This window comes from Oncorhynchus clarkii, chromosome 28 (genome assembly GCF_045791955.1).
Source record: "Oncorhynchus clarkii lewisi isolate Uvic-CL-2024 chromosome 28, UVic_Ocla_1.0, whole genome shotgun sequence".
Classification (NCBI taxonomy): domain Eukaryota; kingdom Metazoa; phylum Chordata; class Actinopteri; order Salmoniformes; family Salmonidae; genus Oncorhynchus; species Oncorhynchus clarkii.
The window spans coordinates 17,981,951-18,003,063 of record NC_092174.1 but is presented as its reverse complement, the minus strand read 5'-3'; the positions used below and the strand labels follow the sequence as shown (position 1 = coordinate 18,003,063).

The 21,113-nt window shown below is 41.6% G+C and overlaps 2 protein-coding genes across 8 annotated transcripts in view; one reads left to right on the top strand and one right to left on the bottom strand.

Moving 5' to 3' along the window:
- The window catches only part of LOC139387612 (ATP-dependent 6-phosphofructokinase, platelet type-like), a 45,553-nt gene extending 42,875 nt beyond the window's left edge, over window positions 1–2,678 (top strand). For 3 of the 5 annotated variants that reach the window (XM_071133983.1, XM_071133984.1, XM_071133982.1), the window contains one exon: window positions 1,084–2,678. In XM_071133983.1, the coding sequence (XP_070990084.1) occupies window positions 1,084–1,225 (142 nt within the window). In that variant the 3' untranslated portion in view covers window positions 1,226–2,678. The remainder of the gene's footprint in view (window positions 1–1,083) is intronic. The other 2 variants (XM_071133980.1, XM_071133981.1) reach the window with 1 other exon arrangement.
- Window positions 2,668–16,303, bottom strand: LOC139387611 (presequence protease, mitochondrial-like). Of its 3 annotated transcripts, XR_011629196.1 has the most exons (28): window positions 16,008–16,237; window positions 15,667–15,772; window positions 15,302–15,408; window positions 14,883–15,034; window positions 14,685–14,799; window positions 14,492–14,588; window positions 14,199–14,359; window positions 13,834–13,960; window positions 13,438–13,526; window positions 13,111–13,239; window positions 12,849–12,962; window positions 12,662–12,758; window positions 11,333–11,467; window positions 10,928–11,066; window positions 10,724–10,840; window positions 10,313–10,442; window positions 8,352–8,472; window positions 8,167–8,243; window positions 7,808–7,973; window positions 7,540–7,640; window positions 7,313–7,433; window positions 6,724–6,780; window positions 6,305–6,417; window positions 5,987–6,109; window positions 4,970–5,115; window positions 4,448–4,550; window positions 3,631–4,261; window positions 2,668–3,405 (listed from the first exon to the last, which is right to left on the bottom strand). XR_011629196.1 is itself a non-coding variant. In XM_071133979.1 (27 exons), exons 1-27 carry the CDS (start codon window positions 16,052–16,054, stop codon window positions 4,168–4,170), a joined length of 3,084 nt encoding a protein of 1,027 aa, XP_070990080.1. In that variant the 5' UTR covers window positions 16,055–16,303; the 3' UTR covers window positions 2,668–4,167. The 3 variants fall into 3 exon arrangements, 2 of the variants coding, with proteins under 2 accessions (XP_070990080.1, XP_070990079.1); XM_071133979.1 differs by having other exon boundaries at window positions 2,668–4,261; window positions 16,008–16,303; XM_071133978.1 differs by having other exon boundaries at window positions 2,668–4,261; window positions 15,667–15,843; window positions 16,008–16,223.
- Window positions 16,304–21,113: the final 4,810 nt, after the last annotated feature.

Below are 21,113 nucleotides of genomic sequence, written 5' to 3'. Positions count from 1 at the left end.
GAGAGAGAGTAATTTTTCTGTGTAGACTTCCACAGTAGCACATAATGAGAAGTACAATTATTTATTCAATATGACTGACTAATCCTACTTCAAATCAAGTGTAGGTCTTACCGTGAAATGCTTCCTTACAAGCCCTTAATTAACTAACAGTGCAGTTCAAGAAAGAGTTAAGAAAATATTTACCAAATAAACAAAAGTAAAAAATTATAAAAAGTAACACAATAATATAACAATAACGAGGCTATATACAGGGGTACCGGTACTGAGTCAATGTGCGGGGGTACAGGTTAGTCGAGGTAATTTGTACATGTAGGTAGGGGTGAAGCGATTGTTCAGCAGTCTTATGGCTTGGGGGTAGAAGCTTTTGGTCCTAGACTTGGCGCTCTGGTACCGCTTGCCATACAGTAGCAGAGAAAACAGTCTATGACTTGGGTGACAATTTTTGGGGCTTTCCTCTGACACCGCCTGGTATATAGGTCCTGGATGGCAGCAAGCTTGGCCGTGCACTACCCTCTGTAGCGCCTTACGGTCAGATGCCGAGCAGTTGCCATACCAGGCGGTGATGCAACCGGTCAGGATTCTCTAGATGGTGCAGTTGTAGAACTTTTTGAGGATCTGGGAACCAAATCTTTTCAGTTTCCTGAGGGGTAAAAGGTGTTGTCATGCCCTCTTCACGACTGTCTTGGTGTGTGTGGACCATAATAGTTTGTTTGTGATGTGGACACCAAGGAACTTGAAATGCTCGACCCACTCAACTACAGCCCCGTTGATGTTAATGGGGGCCTGTTCGGCCCGCCTTTCCTGTAGTCCACGATCAGCCGCTTACAACTCCTTACAACGTCCACCCGTTCAAACGTATAGTGGCAAATTTAATTGTCTTTATGGTCTCTCATACACAGCATGTGTGTCTCTTATCTTCCTCTCTCTCTCTGTGTGTGTGTGTGTGTGTGTGTGTGTGTGTGTGTGTGTGTGTGTGTGTGTGTGTGTGTGTGTGTGTGTGTGTGTGTGTGTGTGTGTGTGTGTGTGTGTGTGTGTGTGTGTGTGTGTGTGTGTGTGTGTGTGTATATATATATATATATATAGCCACAGGATCCCTAAGGAACAGTGGTGGTTGAAGCTTCACCCCCTGATGAAGATCCTGGCTAAGTACAAGACTAGCTACGATGTGTCTGACTCTGGCCAGCTGGAGCCAGTGACCCGGGTCAGGCCCAAGAAGGCAGACTGAACAGACCATCTAGCCTTGCTGACCAGCAGATAGCTAGACTAGATAGGCTAGTCTGTAGAGGCCTAGGCTGCTCTGAGCTGATCTATTCACTTTATCATGATAACTCTTACCAGCACTTTTCAGTCCATCCCATTCTCATGTCTCCTCAGAAACTCCACCCTTCATCCGAAGTATGCACTTGCACACTTTCTCTTATGGATTTTACAATGGTGAAAACGGCTTCCAGCCAACACTTGTGCTTTTAAATTCATGACTGGGCGTGTTATAGTGCACACTTCTGGAAAAGGGTGGAGAATCAGGATGTAGCTTCAGTCGACTCCCATAGGTTCTTCTTCCCTCTCCATGTTCTTCTAAAGGGAGAGCCGACTGTGTCTCCAATCACCTACTGTAGGTCTATTCCACTGTGTGTTGTTACTCTATACTTGCACTTTGTATCAAACCTGGGCTGTGTGTGGCACTTAAAGGGATAGTTCACCCAAATAAAAGAAAAAGAACACAGAGGCTTTCTTACCCTGTAAGCAGTTTGTGGCACTTAAGAGTAGGGGCTGTATTCAATCCATGTTGCAGAAATTCAGCGTTCCCGCGTTAGCTGAAGATGCCGGCTCAGTAGGAAATGACCTTTACATTGCTTTAGCGATACAGATTGAATAGAGCCCTGGGTCATGTTTGTTCTGCTGCTGTATTATGTTGCTTTGTTGAGGATGTGTGAAAACCATTATTATGCAATATAACCTTGTACTAATATGTTGACTCACTGTATGTTTTCTCCAATTAAAGAATACTTGTGAAACCTCAAGCACATCAACACTATTCAACATATCAGAGGAAGGGCATGTAAACCTCACAGAATAAAAATGCATGTAGAATTGTGTCTGGTATAGAGATGGAAGTTCAAAGCCTTGTGAAACCGACTGAGCGCTGTATTTGTATTTATTATGGATCCCCATTAGCTGCTGCCAAGGCCGCAACTCTCCATGTGGTCCGGCAAAATTAAGGCAGTTATTCAATTTACATTCATTACAGAATTCACAACACACTAAGTGTGTGCCCTCAGGCCCATATGCCACTACCACATATCTACAACACAAAATCCATGCGTACGTGTGTGTATAGTGCGCATGTTATCATGTGTGTGTATGCATGTGTCTATGTTTGTGTTGCTTCACAGTCCCCGCTGTACCATAAGGTGTAGCTTTGCCAAGAGTGTGCAGAGCTGTCATCAAGGCAAAGGGTGGCTACTTTGAAGAATCTCATATATAAAATATATTTTGATTTGTTTTAACACTTTTTTGGTTATTACATGATTCCATGTGTTATTTAATAGTTTTAATGTCTTCATTATTATTCTACAATGCATAAAATAGTACATATAAAGAAAAAACATTGAATGAGTAGGTGTATCCAAACCTTTGATTGATACTGTATATCATAAATGACACGTATTACAACATGAGAATTTAATGGTCATATTTTATACAAACACTGAACAAAAATATCAACGCAACATGAAACAATTTCAAAAATTTGACTGATTTCCTTATGAACTGTAACTCAATCAAAATTAATAAATTAGGCCCTAATCTACAGATTTCACATGATTGGGAACACAGATATGCATCTGTTGGTCACAGATACCTTAAAATACATTTTTAGAAGTAGGGGCGTGGATCAGAAAACCATTTGCCTCATGTAGCGCGACACGTCTCCTTCACATAGAGTTGATCAGGTTGTTGATTGTGGCCTGAGGAATGTTGTCCCCCTCTTGAATGGCTGTGTGAAGTTGCTGGATATTGGCGGAAACTGTAACACATGCTGTCATACACGTCGATCCAGAGCATACCAAACAAGCTCAATGGGTGACATGTCTGGTGAGTATGCAGGCCATGGAAGAACTTGGAAAATTTCAGCTTCCAGAAATTGTGTACAGATCCTTGCGATATGGGGCCATGCATTATCATGCTGAAAATAGCCCTTGAAGGCGAGCATCGCCAAACTGCAGTCAGGTCAAGACCCTGGTGAAGATAGCAAGCATGCAGATGAGCTTCCCAGAGAGTTTCTTACAGTTTGTGCAGAAATACTTTGGTTTTGTAGTTTCATCAGCTGTCTGGGTGGCTGGTCTCAGACCATCCCGCAGGTGAAGAAGCCGGATGTGGAGGTCCTGGGCTGGTGTGGTTCCACTCCTGGGCTGTTGTGAGGCCGGTTGGACATACTGCCAAATTCTCTAAAATAATGTTGGAGGTGGCTTATGGAAGATAAATTTACATTAAATTCTCTGGCAACAGCTCTGGTGAACATTCCTGCAGTCAGAATGCCAATTGCATGCTCCCTCAACTTGAGACATCTGTGGAATTGTGTTGTGTGAAAAAACTGCACATTTTAAAGTGGCCTTTTATGGTCCTCAGAACAAGGTGCACCTATGTAATTATCATGCTGTTTAATCATGAATAATGCTGATTCTTGATATGCCACAGCTGTCAGGTGGATGGACTATCTTGGCAAAGGAGAAATGCTCTCTAAACGGGAAGTAAGCACATTTTTTGAGAGAAATTTATTTTTTTATGTGAATGGAAAATGTCTGTGATCTTTTATTTCTGCTCATGAAACCAACACTTTAAATGTTGTGTTGTATATTTTTGTTCAGTATTCATTATATGTACCCTATGGAAATACAGTATTTCAATAGACCATCTTTGTACATACTTGCATACATTTAGAAACCAGAGGTGAGTCTATGTCTAGAAAGTACACTAATAAATTAAATGTATGTTGTCATAAACCAAATAGACTTTCTGGTTAATTCAATACAATTCAAGTTATATTATTACTGGACACAGTCCAGTTATTCAGGACAATCAAGTAACATTGATGTTCACCATCTTATGACACAGTGCCTCTGAAGTCGCTTAATTGTAAAATAGAAAAGTGGATAATTCTATGTCTGGTTATTTTACCACCCACGAGGGGTCTTTCTTGATGATGTCATTCTCAGGGCCCAGAATAGCAACTCCACATGTCCTTTGTCCAATGCCAAGGTACCTGTGTAAAACAGAAATCCAAAATATTAAATGGCCATTCTCTGCATATAACATTTTATTCAGTCCAATAATATGGCTAACCTAGGGACAACTTCAAAACATACAAATTCATGGTAAACTGTAGTTGGAGCACTCAAAAAACAGGTTCATATCTATATTACAAATTCAACACTTGAAATGATATTACCTGCCAGCAACATCGACAATGTTCTTGTCTGTGACAGCAAAGAGTCTCTCTCTGTGGGCCTGTTTCAGCTCGTCTGTGATTCCACTCAGGAAGCGGCCCATACCTGCAACACGGTGGTGTGATGTGTCAAGACATGGATTGACAGTCGGTCTATTTCATCTCTTTGTTTTGGTCCATTTATAACATGTCATTTAGAAGTCTCTAATGCAATGCATCTCTTTGTAGACACTGTACATGTGTCCAGTGCTGTCCTCATGTACAGTAAAAGTTAACAGGACATAAACGAACAGCATGTTAAATGTCAGGTAAAGAGGTTGAGAGCTGGGACAACTCCAGGAGAGATAAGGAAGAGCTCATCTTTTGTCATCCAGTGGGATTTCTGTTCAGTATGGAAGGCTCTGAGTGAGTCCCAAATGGGACCTTATTCCCTACATAGTGCACTACTTTAAACCAGGGCCCATAGGGCTACTCATAGGTCTCTGTTCGAAAGTAGTGCACTAAATAGGGAATATGGTGCTTTACCTTTATCGGAGGGGGCGACGGGGGAGTCCACGGCTGAGAACACGGACAGCTTGGCCTCATTGATGTCCTGCTGGGTAAACTGTCCTGATATGGCCCAGTCCACACCCTTACGGAATGCTGACAGAGTCTGCACTGTGTTGGGGTCTCTGAAATAAACACAGGGACATGCAAATTAAACATGAGAAGTTATCTAATGCAAAAATGTAAATGTTTTATTATTAAATAACTCTCCTTAATGTACATTTTGATAGGTTCAGACTTCTAAACGTGAAATATGAAATGCAGAACGTTTACGTTCTGTCAGAACATGTTATTGTTAGACATCAGGTATCCTATGGAAAGGAGAAGGGCCACAGTCTGGTTTCAGTTGTTGGGTTGTAATTTGAAATACTTGCTAGATCAGAAGTTAATGGTTATCTGTAGGAGGAATGTATATGGTGGGTCAATAAAGGTTGAATATGAGTCAGGGGCTTGGAATGTTACTGAGGAAGGGAAAGGCAATCACATGGTTATGGTCACTGATAAGGGTGGATAGCTGTGGATTAGTGAGGAATGGGGGCTGACGTCAGGTCACATGAAGGGAGAAGGAACAGTTTATTACCCACGTCACTTTACATCTTCATTGCTAGGCAGGAAGTTATGTTCAGAGAAAAGGAGAAGACTCAACCTAAAGTGGGGTATATATACATGCACATGTGGGAACATGTCTTTGTCTGTTCAGCTCTCTGACCCATTGGGTGAATAAACTTGGTTTTAGCTTTTCCTAGTTGTCCGTTAGGTACTAAATAAACAGAGTAAAAACTAACAATTTCACGACTCTAAGATTTTAAAAAAATGCATTCAAAGTAGTTCCAATGTTTTGTGATTGCATGTATTATTTTCCATTTCCTGAAATGTTCCAGTTTTGGAGATTTTCTTTCGACAGTGAGTCATGTTTTAATCTGGTTAACAACTGTTAAAACCGGTTTGAGTACAATATAATCCTGTCTTATTGCAGTACATTAATACACTACACACCTGTATGAATAGAAGGTGAATAGTCCTCCTCCCATCCTGGCCCCTCCACCGTAGGCCCCACCCTTCTCTCTGATCTCTCCATGCAGGTACTTAGACGTCATCATCCGGGCCAGGATATTCAGGCTGAGGGAGAGAGGGGGCAGAGCATGGGAAAGTTTTACAGGAACCCCAGTTGAAGGATTCTGGATTTCGTGCATTTTCTAAAGTAACCAGAGTTTTGGAACCCTAGTAAATGTAAACATGGATCTGAGAGGGTATGGAAAGACATGGAACATGAACTACTAGGGCGATAGCTTAACACAGTATTAAGACAGTCACCTGGCACAGTCCTCATGGGTGAAGGGCACGGTGCGGATACACTCGCTGACAAAGTTGATTGGGAAGGGCATTGGGAAAAATGTCTTCATCTGGCAGGGCTTGAAGTTGGGCTCCTGTGTGGGGATGATCAAACACACTCACATTAGCTCAATGGTAGAATATGGAGGTCAGGGACCAATTAAGACCATTGGTCAGAGACCAATGATAGTAAGATCAAACTAATGTTCAGGGGCTGTATGGATCAAGCGTCTGAGAGTCGGAGTGCTGATCTAGGATCAGGTCCCCTGTCCACCATGTAATCTTATTCATTGTGATCTAAAAGGCAAAACTGATCCTAAATCAGTATGTATTCCTATTGAGATGCTCTATACAGTACATACAGCCCCGGGGCCTAGGTTAAAAGTGGAGGCGATACGCACAGCGACAAGTTTTCTGCTTGGGCCAGATCCAGGGGGTGCCAGTGGGTCAAGAGGTCTCTGTTAGGATCAAAAGAAAAGTGAATGAAAAATCCTGTCAACTCACAGTGAAATACAGGCTTCGTCCCAAATGCGACCCTATTCTCTTCACAGCGCACTTCTTTTGACCAGATTCCTATGGGCTCTGATCAAAATGTCACATGGAATGATGCTGGAGAGATGGAGCAGGTAATAAATAACGGACATGGAACGAGACAGGAACAGCGTCAGCAAACAGGTAACACAAAGGAAAGACAATCAATGCAGAAGCGGGGAACTGACAAATATAGGGGAGGTAATAACAGGTGATGGAGTGAGTCCAATGTCGCTGCTGCTCGTGACGAGGGAAGGCAGGTGTGCGTAATGGATGATAGGAGTGCGTGATGCAGGGCAGGCTGGCGCCCTCAAGCACCAGGGGGGTGGGCAGACGTGACACAAAAATAGCACACTATGTAGGGAATAGGGTGCTACTTGGGACAAACCCACAGTACTCATTTCAATTGGTTATAGTGCAGTCTCAGTACAGTACCAAGATAGTGTAACAAACTCATACCTCAGTGATATTGGACTGGACTGGTTTGCGATCCTTCTTATTGGAAGAAACGTTACACATTAAGTTATCCAACTGTCCAGCGGCATTAGACATCTTCTGCGGTGTTGCGTTAACCGCACATCTGTCCAAAGAAGTTGTAAAACACTTTACGTAAAGTCAACATAGAGAAATCATAGTAATATCTTAACCGTTGATAAGTAACTGTCACGTGTAAAGACTTTACCCACCTCATGTTCAGTGGGTTGAGAATGTGTCTCTTGATTCTAGGAAGTGTCCGTAGAACTTGGGTGAGGTCTGGCATCTCTGCGACCCTCTTCATAAACTTGACCTGATATTCAAGATACACAAGATACCAGAGATTTCTTTCATTTGAGGGTACAGAAAGAAGTGCATTATATTCTCATTCAGAGGGTACAATACCAGTGTCCTTCGTCATTAGAGCTTTTTGTTCACTTGTAGACCCTCAGGTTACATGGTCTGACTCCCCCCTCTCACCTGCTCCATCCCTCCGAAGGTCTCCTGTAGTTCTCCTGTTGGGGTAAGGTTGCGAGCTGCCCGTGTCATGGCATACATGTGACCAGAATTAGAGATCCCATTGGCCAGTTCCTGAGCCGACATCATGACCAGAACACGTAGACGCTCCTCGTCATCAAAGTGCGGGCTGTGGGTCAAAGTTCAAGGGTCAGAGCAGAGGGACAAGGGCTCAAATAATATCAACTTACTTATTAGAAAACAATGGACATGTGGATCATTAGTGATAGATGTATTATTTAAAGTTTGATAATTATCTGATAAGAACATATAACCATGTATTACTGTTCCATTGTATTATTCTAATGGACATGTGAACCTACCTGTTGAATATGTCACTCCACAGGTGAAACATATCAGGAAGATTCCTCTCCAGGCAGGAAGATGAAAGGAGGACTCCCTGTGAATCAGAGGTGATTGAGAATGCTCTGTCTTGTAGCTAATTGCATTGCGTACTTGTGTAGGGTATAAACTAGGCTTTATGGTGACTGACTGGCTGGGGACTGACCTGTTCATACATATCCATGTTAGAGTAGTCAGGGTGGACTGATGTGGAGATGGACATGCCTCCTGTTTTCAGCTCCATCTGCTGGTCCTGCTGCCTGTAGTCCAGCCCTCCACAGCCCATCCTGAAATAACACACCGTCTCAATTATCATATGTCTCATTTTACAGCGACACGAGACCAACACACACTCCTTATCATATTCACCTTACATCCCATCAAGAAAGAACACACGCTCCCATGACCTTTTCACAAATCCTACTGACCTAACAGCCAACACAGCACGCCATCTCACAATCACCTCAGTAACCCAGACTGACACACAATCTCAAGACATGTTAGCTCAATAGTCGGTATCACAATTGCAACTACCTCCATTACCTTCAACTAGAGGTAGACCGATTAATTAGGGCCGATTTCAAGTTGTTTTCATAACAAAATCGGTAATCAGCCTTTTTTGGACACCGATTACATTGCAATCCATGAGGAAACTGCGTGGCAGGCTGACCTTGTGGCTGCAAGAAGCCAAGGTAAGTTGCTAGCTAGCATTAAACTCATCTTATAAAAAAATAACAATCAATCTTCACATAATCACTAGTTAACAGCACATGGTTGATGATATTACTAGGTTAACTAGCTTGTCCTGCGCTGCATATAATCAATGCGGTGCCTGTTAATTTATCTTCGAATCACAGCCTACTTCAACTTTGCCAAACGGGAGGTGACTTAACAAAAGCACATTCGCGAAAAAGCACATACGTTGCACAAATGTACCCAACCATAAACATCAATGCCTTTCTTAAAATCAATACACAGAAGTATATTTTTTTAAACCTGCATATTTAGTTCAAATAAATGCATGTTAGCAGGCAATATTAACTAGGGAAATAGTGTCACTTCTCTTACATTCAGTGCAAGCAGAGTCAGGGTATATGCAACAAGTTTGGGCCGCCTGGCTCGTTACGAACTGTGTTTCTTCCTAACAAAGACCGGAATTAATTTGCCAGAATTTTACATAATTATGACATAACATTGAAGGTTGTACAATGTAACAGCAATATTTAGACTTATGGATGCCACCCGTTAGATAAAATACGGAACGGTTCCGTATTTCACTGAAAGAATAAACGTTTTGTTTTCAAAATGATAGTTTCCGGATTTGACCATATTAATGCCCAAAGGCTCATATTTCGGTGTGTTTATTATAATTAAGTCTATGATTTGATATTTGATAGAGCAGTCTGACTGAGCGATGGTAGGCAGGAGCAGGCTCGTAAGCATTCATTCAAACAGCACTTTACTGCGTTTGCGAGCAACTCTTAGCAATGCTTGAAGCACAGCGCTGTTTATGACTTCAAGCCTATCAACTCCCGAGATTAGGCTGGCAATACTAAAGTACATATAAGAACATCCAATAGTTAAAGATATATGAAATACAAATGGTATAGAGAGAAAAAGTCGACGCGTCATAATTCCTATACTAACTACAACCTAAAACTTCTTACCTGGAAATATTGAAGACTCATGTTAAAAGGAACCACCAGCTTTCATATGTTCTCATGTTCTGAGCAAGGAACTTAAAAAGTTAGCTTTTTTATTTACATGGCACATATTGCACTTTTACTTTCTTCTCCAACACTGTGTTTTTGCATTATTTAAACCAAATTGAACATGTTTCATTATTTATTTAAGACTAAATAGATTTTATTTATGTATTATATTAAGTCAAAATAAAAGGGTTAATTGTTAATTCAGTACTGTTGTAATTGTCATTATTGCAAATATATATACAATTTATTGATTAATCGGTATCGACTTTCTTTGGTACACCAATAATCGGTATTGGCGTTGAAAAATCATAATCGGTCGACCTCTACCTTTAACACATGTATATGAAACCACACGAGCTAAAGCTGCAGGACAATACACAAATGATCTTTCATATCATATTGGTTCTGGACTCACTTGGTGATGACACTGCAAAAGAGGGGCACGTATAGTTTGAGGTCCTCAGGGAGGCTGTTGAGACTACACATAGCTCTGAAGTAGACCATGCCATTGGTGGGCTGCTCACAGTACTGTACTGGCACTCCTCCTAGTGGGGTGAAGAGAGTAGAACAGGACAAATGTCAAAGGTAGGCAAAACCATGAGACAAATGACCTGAGTGTCCTAACGTTGAACTTCAAGGACTGATTCTCCAGGGAGCTACAGAGTTTATACATCAACACGTATCCATAGTACCGTGCATGTTGTTTTAAATTAGGGGTTTAGTCTATCAAAACAGACAGACTGGGTGGACTAGAGTTTAATCTCAGAACCCAGAGCAACTAGAGTGTAGCGTCAGCATGTATCCATTAATACAGTAAGTACTGTACCTGCAGTGCCCATCTCCACATGTGTGACTGCTATCGTTGGCTCAATATCAGATACGTTCAGGGCAGGGAGACATGAAGCATCCTGGGTCTTGCTCTGAATCGATAGCAGCTCAAGACCTGAATTGAAAACAACACAAAATAAAAAATGTTTTCAGAATCAGGTCAATGAGTCTCTCTATTCTCCTTTATAGACGTAGAACTGACCTTTCTCATAGATGTCTTTCTTGTCACTCTCAGACAGAGCCTGTATCTTCTTCTGGAGTTTCTCCTCCTCTGCTTTGACCTGTTTCTCCAGGTACGCCTCATCAGGACTCATAGACAGAGTCAGTCTGTGAGTATTATCCTGCACAGGCACAAACATGACACTCATGACCACAACACTAAATAATGTAAATGACATTATTACACTGATGATGTCATGTTCTGCTTTCAACAACACCATGGTCTATGACCCCTGCACGATGACTTCTCAACTTCCTTGATTAGACTGCTGAATCTCCTTTATTGATTTGTTTTGTTGAATTTCCTGTTACATACGTAATTCAGATTTAGATGCTGTCTATACTGAAACTTAAAACTCAACTTATTTTCTCCTGTCTGGTTACTCACCTTGAAGTAGTGCACGACTTTCTCCTGGAGGAAGCGAGGGTTGTCCTTCAAGGCCTGTCTGAACTGGGTCACACTGTCGCAGATCTTCAGCAGCTGAACCGGGTCTCCATCATGGTTCCAACAGGAAGCTATGTACTGTTAGCAGAGAGACAACATACAGGGTGAAACATGGTTACACTGTACATAAGAGCTGCCCAGGTGTGTGTGTGTGTATGTTTGTTTGTGTGTGTCCATCGTGGTTCCAGCAGGAAGTTATGTACGGCAGAGACAAGTAAGCATGAGTTGACCCACACAAAACACCAACATAGTTAGAGAGGTGCTGACTAACGAAATACTAAGCTTACCAGAGGTCATACTGTATACAGTCACAGGACAATCACTATGGTTATGTGTACATTCTTGAGTCTGTCTTTATATACAGTGAGCTACAAAAGCACTGAGACAGTGATACATTTTTGGTTGTTTTGTCTCTGTACTCCAGCACTTTGGATTTGAAATGATACAATTTGTGCATCTAACTTTCCGACTCATTATTTATTCACAATTCATTCAGGATTATCCATAACATTGGTAGCATCCATATTAAATGTAGAAGTGTTTAGAAACATATTTTATTCATATTTACAATTAAAGTGACTCCAAAATGACACACAGGGCACAAAATAATCTGAAAAACAACCAAAATAAACAGCAAATGCATCCTAACAAATTTGTAGTCACAAGCTTGATGTAGTCATTGCGTGCTATGAATATGGGATCAAATACTTAACTTTTACTGCATCTCAGTGCTAGAGGCATCATTACATGCCATGGTTCGATTCCAGGCTGTATCACAACCGGCCGTGATTGGGAGTCCCATAGGGTGGCACACAATTGGCCCAGCGTTGTCCGGGTTAGGCCGTCGTCGTAACAAAAAATGTGTTCTTAACTGACTTGCCTAGTTACATAAAAGGTTAAATAAAAGTACATTTGACCTAATACTTTTGGTCCCCTAAAAAATGGGGGACTATGTACAAAAAGTCCTGTAATTTCGGAACAGTTAACTCAATATTGATGAAAATACCCTAAAATTAAAAGGTGACAGTCTGCACTTTAACCTCATAGTCATTGTATTATTTCAAATCCAAAGTGCTGGAGAACAGGATCCAAAACAACAAATAATGTGTCACTGTCCCAATACTTTAGGAGCTCACTGTACAATGTCATTCCCTGCACATTTAATCTCTGTTTAGGGTGAACATGTGTGTGTTTAGGGACTTGACAAGGACTTGTTCATGGTTAAAGCACAGGGGAGGCACTAGTCATGCTGTGGCCCTGTACTGTACTCACCGAGGCCAGAGACAGGCCGAAGCTGGTAGACTGATGTTTCATCTGGATCTCAATCTTATGAAGCAGGGCCTCTATCCTCTCCTCTTCAAATCCATTACTGGACCGTTAGGAGGGAAGTACAGTTAGATGAAACGGCATTATTGTGATGACAAAAGTTACAAGAAACATTAGCAGCAAGTGCACTTACGCAATGATCTCATCAAAGGTTTGGATGATGATTTGCTTGACTTTCTCGGTATCTTCTTCGGCCATTCCTTGTAAGCCAATACTGAACGATGCCTCTTTGGTGCTCCCATCATATCTGAAAAATATACACCGGTAAATTAAGTAAATACTGTTCCACTCAAAAGGCAAACAGTTTAAACAACATTTCTTACATTTCTCCCCAACATACTATGACAATGTTGTTCTCGTGTAACAAGTTCTAAACGCCTCCCACTTGAACCTACCCTACGACAGAAGAAAAGTCTGTTCCTATCTTGGGTTCTATAAGGGCCTTGTAGAAGGGAGCGTTAGGTCCAGAAATCATCAGAGAGGACATCAGACTCAGGGTGAAGCCCTCAAATGTATCTGTGATACTGCAGAGAGAAGAACACATGAGTGACACCACTACATTATCACTTACTGATTTCAAGTTAAATGACCAAAATGCATATGGAAATCACAGTACGCACCAATTGAGGTTACAGTCGCTTTAAAACTGACCAATGTATACTATCCCAGACAAAATTTTAGAGAAACAACTGTTAGTGTTGTAGTAGATCAGCATTACATACTCTCCAAGCAGGTAGCTCATACACAGTGTGTTCTGTTTGGCTGCATCAGGCGCCATAACATCGGGACTGCAGGTCACATGGTCCTCTCTCTGTGGACAAATCAATTAGAATTACAGGAATTATAAAAGCTTTATTGTCCACACAATGTGGAAATTTACATTTGGCTTCACATGTAAAAAAAAGACATCAAAACATTATCAAACAGCACCTTATCATCAAGATCATTCAAATAAGCAATTACAGTGAAATGTATTCAAACTTCCAAACCATAGACCTTGCCAAAGTCGCTCAAGTTGAGAGAACAGATTTGGAAAATCTAGGAGCTGATAATGAATTAACTAATATCTGATAGCTGGTACTGACTGAGCTACAATGATACTAAATGGGAAGACTCACAGGCCTGTCCCAGTGGACTTGGTTAGGGACAGCAGTGTCAGGCTCAGTGCGTTCAAACTTGGACAGAGCCTCCTCATGGATCTGTTTCAGGTGCTGCTCTAAGGGCAGGTCCCCGTAGGTAAAGAACCTGAGGAGCAGAAAAGGGAAACCCTGTTACTGCCAAGGCCCAACAGAGTTGTGTGACAAGACACAGTGCGACTGTACCGAGTATTTAATATTGGGGTGTGTGACAGTGTGTTGTGCCGTGCATTGCTAAGTGGTAATATGTGACAGTGTACTGAACAGGTCATGGTGTATCACAATGTACTTTACAGTGTGTTGCTAGTATGGAGCAGTAGCTAGTGTGGCAGCATGTTAGACTGTACCTTGCGTTGCTGGGGTGGTAGTGTGTGGCATGGAAGTGCTTGAGTTGCTCCCAGGAGAGGTCAGGGATGGCCAGAGGTTCCCCTCCAGACACCACACCATATGTGTGGTCAGGATACAGCTTGTTCTGGAGGTGCTGGGCATACACTTGCTCATTGTCTGACTGAAATCACATACAGAGAGGAAATGTAAGACTCCAATATGACATCCATTTGTCCACCTCCTGAGCAAATGATTCTGTAATTAACATAGCCTAATTATCTAGCTATTAATAATTTGGAAAGAAATAACTCACAAAAGCACCCTTCATTTCATTGAAGACAACTCCTTTGAAGACCAAAGGGGAACTAGGATCTGTAGGGTTTTCATTCTCCAGTCTCCATCCCTCCTGCCTTTAATGAAACCCATTGAGGACAAGGGTGTGAATGGCAGACTTCTGATGTCACCGATTATGATTAAAGAGGCATCTATTTAAACATCACACTTACCGAAAATCTAGTTCCCCCAGACAAGGGAAAAACACTGCATCCAGATACACGGAGAGGAGATTCTGGAAGTCTTTCCCGTTTTGTGTGGAGAATGGATACATGGTGAAATCACTGGCTGTGAATGAAAAACAATGATTTTAGACACCATTCTCTCTCTCTCTCTCTCACACACACACACACACACACACACACACACACCTGTGAATGCATTCATGAAGGTGGAGAGTGATCTGTTGAGCATCTTGAAGAAGGGGTCTCTGCAGGGGTACTTCTCTGAGCCACACAACACTGTGTGTTCCAGGATGTGTGGGACCCCTGTGTTGTCCATCGGGGTCGTCCTGAGCTGAACACTGCAAAGGTGATAGGACAAGAGAAGGAAACACTGTCATTACAAAAAGCATTGTCTTAAAATAAGTATTTTGTTATTAAACTAAATATTTAATTTGATCTAATCTTTTCCACCAGCCCGCTCTTTCTCTGTCACGGTAGCAATTGAGCCTGGGGACAAGTCCCTAAGGTTACATTTGACCTAATCCAAATAACATTTGACCTAATCCAAATAAAGCACAATCCCACAAATGTGGGATTATTAAATCCCACAAATGTGGGATTATTACCTAAAGAGATTGTTTTTGTCTTCTCTAGCTGCGTGTAGATACTGGGCGCCTGTATTGTCATGGGTCAGTTTGACAGCAGTAAGGAACAGGTCAGGAACATCAACCACCTGCAGAAATACAGGAAGATAATTCACATGTTATCTTTACCTTGCGCTAACCCTTGACTAAAACTGTATGTGAAGATGATCAGAATCGGGGTAATCTTTTTGTTGTGGATTGGTGTTTTTCCATCCTAGGGTCCCAAAGGGATGCACATTTTTGTTTTTGCATTTGATTAGTGGAATCAGGTGTTTTAGTGCTAGGGCAAAACAGGACCATGACTGAGATACACAGTTGTGAATAATGTGATGACTTGGTTATTTCACCTCCTTGACTGTGAAGCCATGGATCTTCTGTCCTGCCTGGTACTGCAATGCCCTCTCTGTTGCTGGGGTGCTCCTGAACCTCCATGATGGATTATGCCCCTGGAAACTGGATTTGCCAAGAGAGAGACCATTGCTGGCTTGCATCAGCTGTTGCATCACGTTATACATTGTGTCTTTCTAGACAGCAGAACACAGAGCAAGAATACAGCTGTACAGGTTTACCTACGTGTAAGGAAAGCATCGATATACTTGACACCACTGAAGGAAACGTGTTTGAATATAACGTTACAGTATATAACTGGCTAGCTGACAGGCTAGCTAGCTAACGTTACATTACTCACCTTAAAGATCGAAGTTTCTGGAGAACTGTTTTACTCTGCCTAAACATTATTTCCTTAATTTAGCGACAATAAATATAATGGGTATTTATCCGTACACATGCATATCAGAATACTACGCTCGGAACAGCTCTACTATTAAAAAATAATAATCACGTTTTGGTTAGTTACACATCCATGTCCTCTCATGCCGACAATACTGTTGTAGCTAGTTGACACACGGAAATTGAAGTGGACAATGTCAACGTTGCGTCAACTGCGCAATGACAAACTAATACATGTGTTGACCCAAGTCACTCATTGATATTAGTATGCGTGGGTTAAGGTTGTTGATAGATCTACATAAATTGCGGCTTGCTATTTAGAGTTGATGGACTAGACTTTCAGTGTTGTACAACTTAACTTTCTATTGGCTAAGTAGGTAAGAACATCCGATATGATTGGGTAAACGTGGTATGACGACAGTTACAACGTCATGACGTCCGGAAATTTTCGGGCAACATCAAATATTTATAACTAACCCTGGCAACACGTGGTTCGAGACGTAGCTAGCGTGCAGCGAGTAGTGCGGACGAAGTGGAGAACATGTTTGGGTGTTAATTCTGATGATATGGAGCGGGAGGATGAGGGTCAAGGATCGGAATGGTCTGTAGTAGAAAGACATACAGCACCAGGCAAAAGTTAGGACACACCAACTCATTCCAGGGGTTTTCATTATTTTTACTATTTTCTACATTGTAGAATAATAGTGAAGACATCGAAACTATGAAATAACACATATGGAATCATGTAGTAACCAAGAAAGTGTAACCAAAATATATTTTATATTTGAGATTCTTCAAAGTAGCCACCCTTTGCCTCGATGACAGCTTTGCACACTCTTGGCATTCTCTCAACCACTTTAATGAGGGAGTCACCTGGAATGCATTTCAATTAACAGGTGTGCCTTGTTAAAAGTTCAGTTGTGGAATTTCTTTCCTTCTTAATGTGTTTGAGCTAATAAGTTGTGTTGTGACAAGGTAGAGGTGGTATACAGAAGATAGCCCTATTTGGTAAAATACCAAGTCCGTATTATGGCAAGAACAGCTCAAATAAGGAAAGAGAAACGACAGTCCATCATTACTTTAAGACATGAAGGTCAGTCAATCTGGAAAATATCAAGAACTTTGAAAGTTTCTTCAAATGCAGTCGCAAAAACCTTCAAGTGATATGATGAAACTGGCTCTCATGAGGACTGCCACAGGAAAAGAAGACCCAGAGTTACCTCTGCTGCAGAGAATACGTTCATTAGAGTTACCAGCCTCAGACATTGTTGTCCAAATAAATGCTTCACAGAGTTCAAGTAACAGACACATCTCAACATCAACTGTTCAGAGGAGACTGTGTGAATCAGGCCTTCATGGTCGAATTGCTGCAGTGAAACGACTACTAAAGGACACAAATAGGAAGAAGAGACTTGCTTGTGCCAAGAAACACAAGCAATGGACATTAGACCAGTGGAAATCTGTCCTTTGCTCTGACGAGTCCAAATGTTAGATTTTTGGTTCCAACCTCTGTGTATTTGTGAGATACAAAGTAGGTGAATGGATGATCTCCGCATGTGTGGTTCCCACTGTGAAGCATGGAGGAGGAGGTGTGATGGTATGGGGGTGCTTTGGATGGTGACACTATTGGTGATTCTGCAGCAATACACCATCCCATCTGGTTTGCGCTTAGTGGGACGATCATTTGTTTTTCAACAGGACAATGACCTCCAGGCTGTGTAAGGGCTATTTGACCAAGAAGGAGAGTGATGGAGTTCTGCATCAGATGACCTGGCCTCCACAATCACCCGACCTCAACCCTATTGAGATGGTTTGGGATGAGTTAGACCGCAGAGTGAAGGAAAGGCAGCCAAGAAGTGCGATATAGAATCAGTCATATTGTATCGTATGCAGAGGCTGTAAAACAGATTAGTAGAACTACAGTGCGGACTGATTGAGCTTACGTGGATGTTCCTGTAGTAAGTGGACACACTGTCAGAGCTGTGCTTCTGCTGGTCTTGGCGCGGTTTTGAGGCCTGTTCATAAATCTTGTGCTCATGAATGTGTGGTGTCAAAGGACACTTTAATAATGAATAAAGTTGACTTCAAAGCTTTTATTGGGAAGGTTATCAATACGACTTGGGTTGTGGAAAGCAGAAATGCCAGGTTGAAGGTTATTTTGGAGACGGTAAAAGAGATATTGGGGGTAACCAATGTTAAAGTTGAAATGATTGTTGACATGCTGAACAATCCTATGGTTGGAGTGTTTCAGTATGATATAGATAACGTTTAATGGGGTAGGGGGCTTGGGCAGGGGGAGGGTGTGGGTGTGGTAGAAGTTAGTAGGGATTTGTTTGGTTTTGAACATAGTTTTTTTAATGGTAGTACAGAATTGGGCAGATCATAACTGATCGTACATTCCAGCACAGTAGGTGGTGGCATGCACATTAAATGTTTGGACTGCCATGATATCAAAGAAGAAGAAGGGTAACATGTGGACCAAGATGGCATTGTTCAGAAGCGGGAGTGTTTGAATTCATGTTCCTTTAAATTGAGGAGTTTGTGATATTACTCGTGAATTTGATGACTGTTCTTCTTTCAACCGTTTTAATTTGTTGCACCAAAAGGTGATTAAGACGAGCACAGATATAAATGTAAAGTATTCAAAACATAACACGTCCATAGTCAATACTTAGACTGCATTTTTATGTTTCACTATTACATTTGTGCACACTTTCCAGTTATGTTCCCAGCAGAGAAAGTATCTAGCTAGAGATAAACAATCTCTTTCCAGTTCATAGTCTGGCTGTAAGTTGCTTGGTCTACCAGCAGATGGTGGTAGAGGGTCATGTCTTCCAATTATGGACGTTTGAGTCAAAATGTTGCAATTTTGGTCAGTTTCCATATGATTACTTTAGCAGAGATCTGTAGCCTAACGTTAAAGTGCGATTAAGCTTCAGGTACTTGTCACAAACTAGGCTATTTGCCCACACACTACAAATATTGCTTGTGCTGATATACCCGGCCAACTGTATTGACTGAATGTAATGTAATGCAATTTATATGATTGATGCACTCAGGGTCATCATGTGCATTTCCAATGACAACAAACTGAAGTTATTCCACCATATCAGCATGAGGAGACCTTGAGCTAGAGGTCAGCATGAGGAGACCTTGAGCTGGAGGTCAGCATGAGGAGACCTTGAGCTGGAGGTCAGCTTGATGAGACCTTGAGCTGGAGGTCAGCTTGAGGAGACCTGGAGCTGGAGGTCAGCATGAGGAGACCTTGAGCTGGAGGTCAGCTTGATGAGACCTTGAGCTGGAGGTCAGCATGAGGAGACCTTGAGCTGGAGGTCAGCATGAGGAGACCTTGAGCTGGAGGTCAGCATGAGGAGACCTTGAGCTGGAGGCATGAAACCGCTTGCCTTGAGCAGAAAGGGACAAAGTTTTTTAGATGTATTTTTTTTATTGTTGGACGTAAGACTAACACCAGCAAATCAGCTCCAAGTGATTATCATATAGGAAATATGTACCAAAGTATTCCTACGAATAATAGAGAGATATATGCGATCGTATAGCATACAAATGTAAGCAAGGTTTGAAATTATGTTTTAGTCTAATATTATATCTGTTTGGGCTTCTTGCATTCAATTTGCAGTCAAATTGTGTACTGTCCCCTCACCATCCGCTCAATAAAAAAAATCTCCCTGCGGTTGAATCTTGTTGATTATCCCTGCTCTACAGTATACTGTATGATCTGTTCCATTGAGATACCACAAGAAAAGTGCATCAGATTGTATACTTGGAATCTTGACAAATACAAGCAAAGCTGGTTTAAAAAAGTGGCCAGTGATATAGAACCCTAGATCTAGAGCCTAGAACACAATGTAGAAGTAGAGTGCATCATACAGTAGGTAGCAATGCATCATATTCAGTGTTTGTAGTGCATCATATTCAAATACAGGCTTCTGGTGTGCTAAACAATGTGCTCTCTAGCACACACTGTTGTTATGGCCAGTGCTGTGCAGGACAAGGCTGTCTACACAGGATCCAAGATCTTCATTCAGGCATCTGTGCAGGATAGTGTATTGATAAGGATTCTGATATTGTCTCCTGTGAGCTATTGCTGTTTTGATGTGCCATGTCCAGCCCTCAGGTACCATCAAGTAGCCAATGTAAATGGGCAGAATCAAACATTTTAGGTTGACCAAGTATGCACTCACTTTCACGCACACACATCTCTCTCTCGCTCTCCTGATGGGTTTGGTGTGAAATATTAGAGTTGATCTCAGTGGGACAATTATCAGGACAGATATCCACTCAACACATATAGACCTTAGATGGATTCTCTCTCTGACGAATGGCCCCGGGTCCTGCTCTCTTTTATTCAGACACAGTAAAAACCATGCTGTGGCACTATATAAAAAATCTGCCATGTTGTAACAGCACAATGAACAGCACTTGTGAGATTGAGGTTAATTGGAGAGAGCCAAGAGGTCGATAACATGCAAAGTCACTATATTCTGAGTCAGGTAGACTGCTAGAGTTTAATATCTTGCTTTTTCAAATCCCTCTGTGGCCCAGTTGGAATTGTTTCATTCAAATGTAAAACTGTCCTGTATATCTCAAGTAGGCTATTCACAGCAGCCTCAATTGTGAGAAAAAAATATAAATAAATGTATAACTAATCAGAGCCAAATGTTCAAATTCGATACCATTAGCTTCTGTATCGCTCCAGTTTCCCCCATTGCTTTTATTAACTAAGCTGTGCTTCACTCTAGTGGACAATTCTCCTTAGACTGGACCCCATGGACATTCTCCTTCTGCTGTTTGAACAGTTCCCCAAAGATGAATTCAGTGAGTGAGAAGCTCTCACTCAGATCCAGTTTGCTTTGCATGGGCTGCTTTAGCCCAATAATGGACTAAAGGAGCCTAACATTACTCCTTATAGTCCAAGGACCTTACATGTCTAGTTCTGTTTAAAGGCGAGTAGGCTCTGGAAGCAAAACATTTGCGGTATGGTTCTGGAAAAATAAATCCCTCTATTTTCATATCATGTCAAAATAATTGCCCGAATACAAAAATC

What these genes read in the sequence shown, in the direction of transcription:
- LOC139387611 (XM_071133978.1), bottom strand. Translation starts at nt 15,834, where the DNA reads ATGTATAACGTGATGCAACAGCTGATGCAAGCCAGCAATGGTCTCTCT. An exon ending in ATGGCTTCACAGTCAAGGAG is followed by an intron (nt 15,409 to 15,666) that starts GTGAAATAACCA and finishes GTATTTCTGCAG; the next exon opens with GTGGTTGATGTTCCTGACCT. An exon ending in CGTCGCCCCCTCCGATAAAG is followed by an intron (nt 4,551 to 4,969) that starts GTAAAGCACCAT and finishes ACCGTGTTGCAG; the next exon opens with GTATGGGCCGCTTCCTGAGT.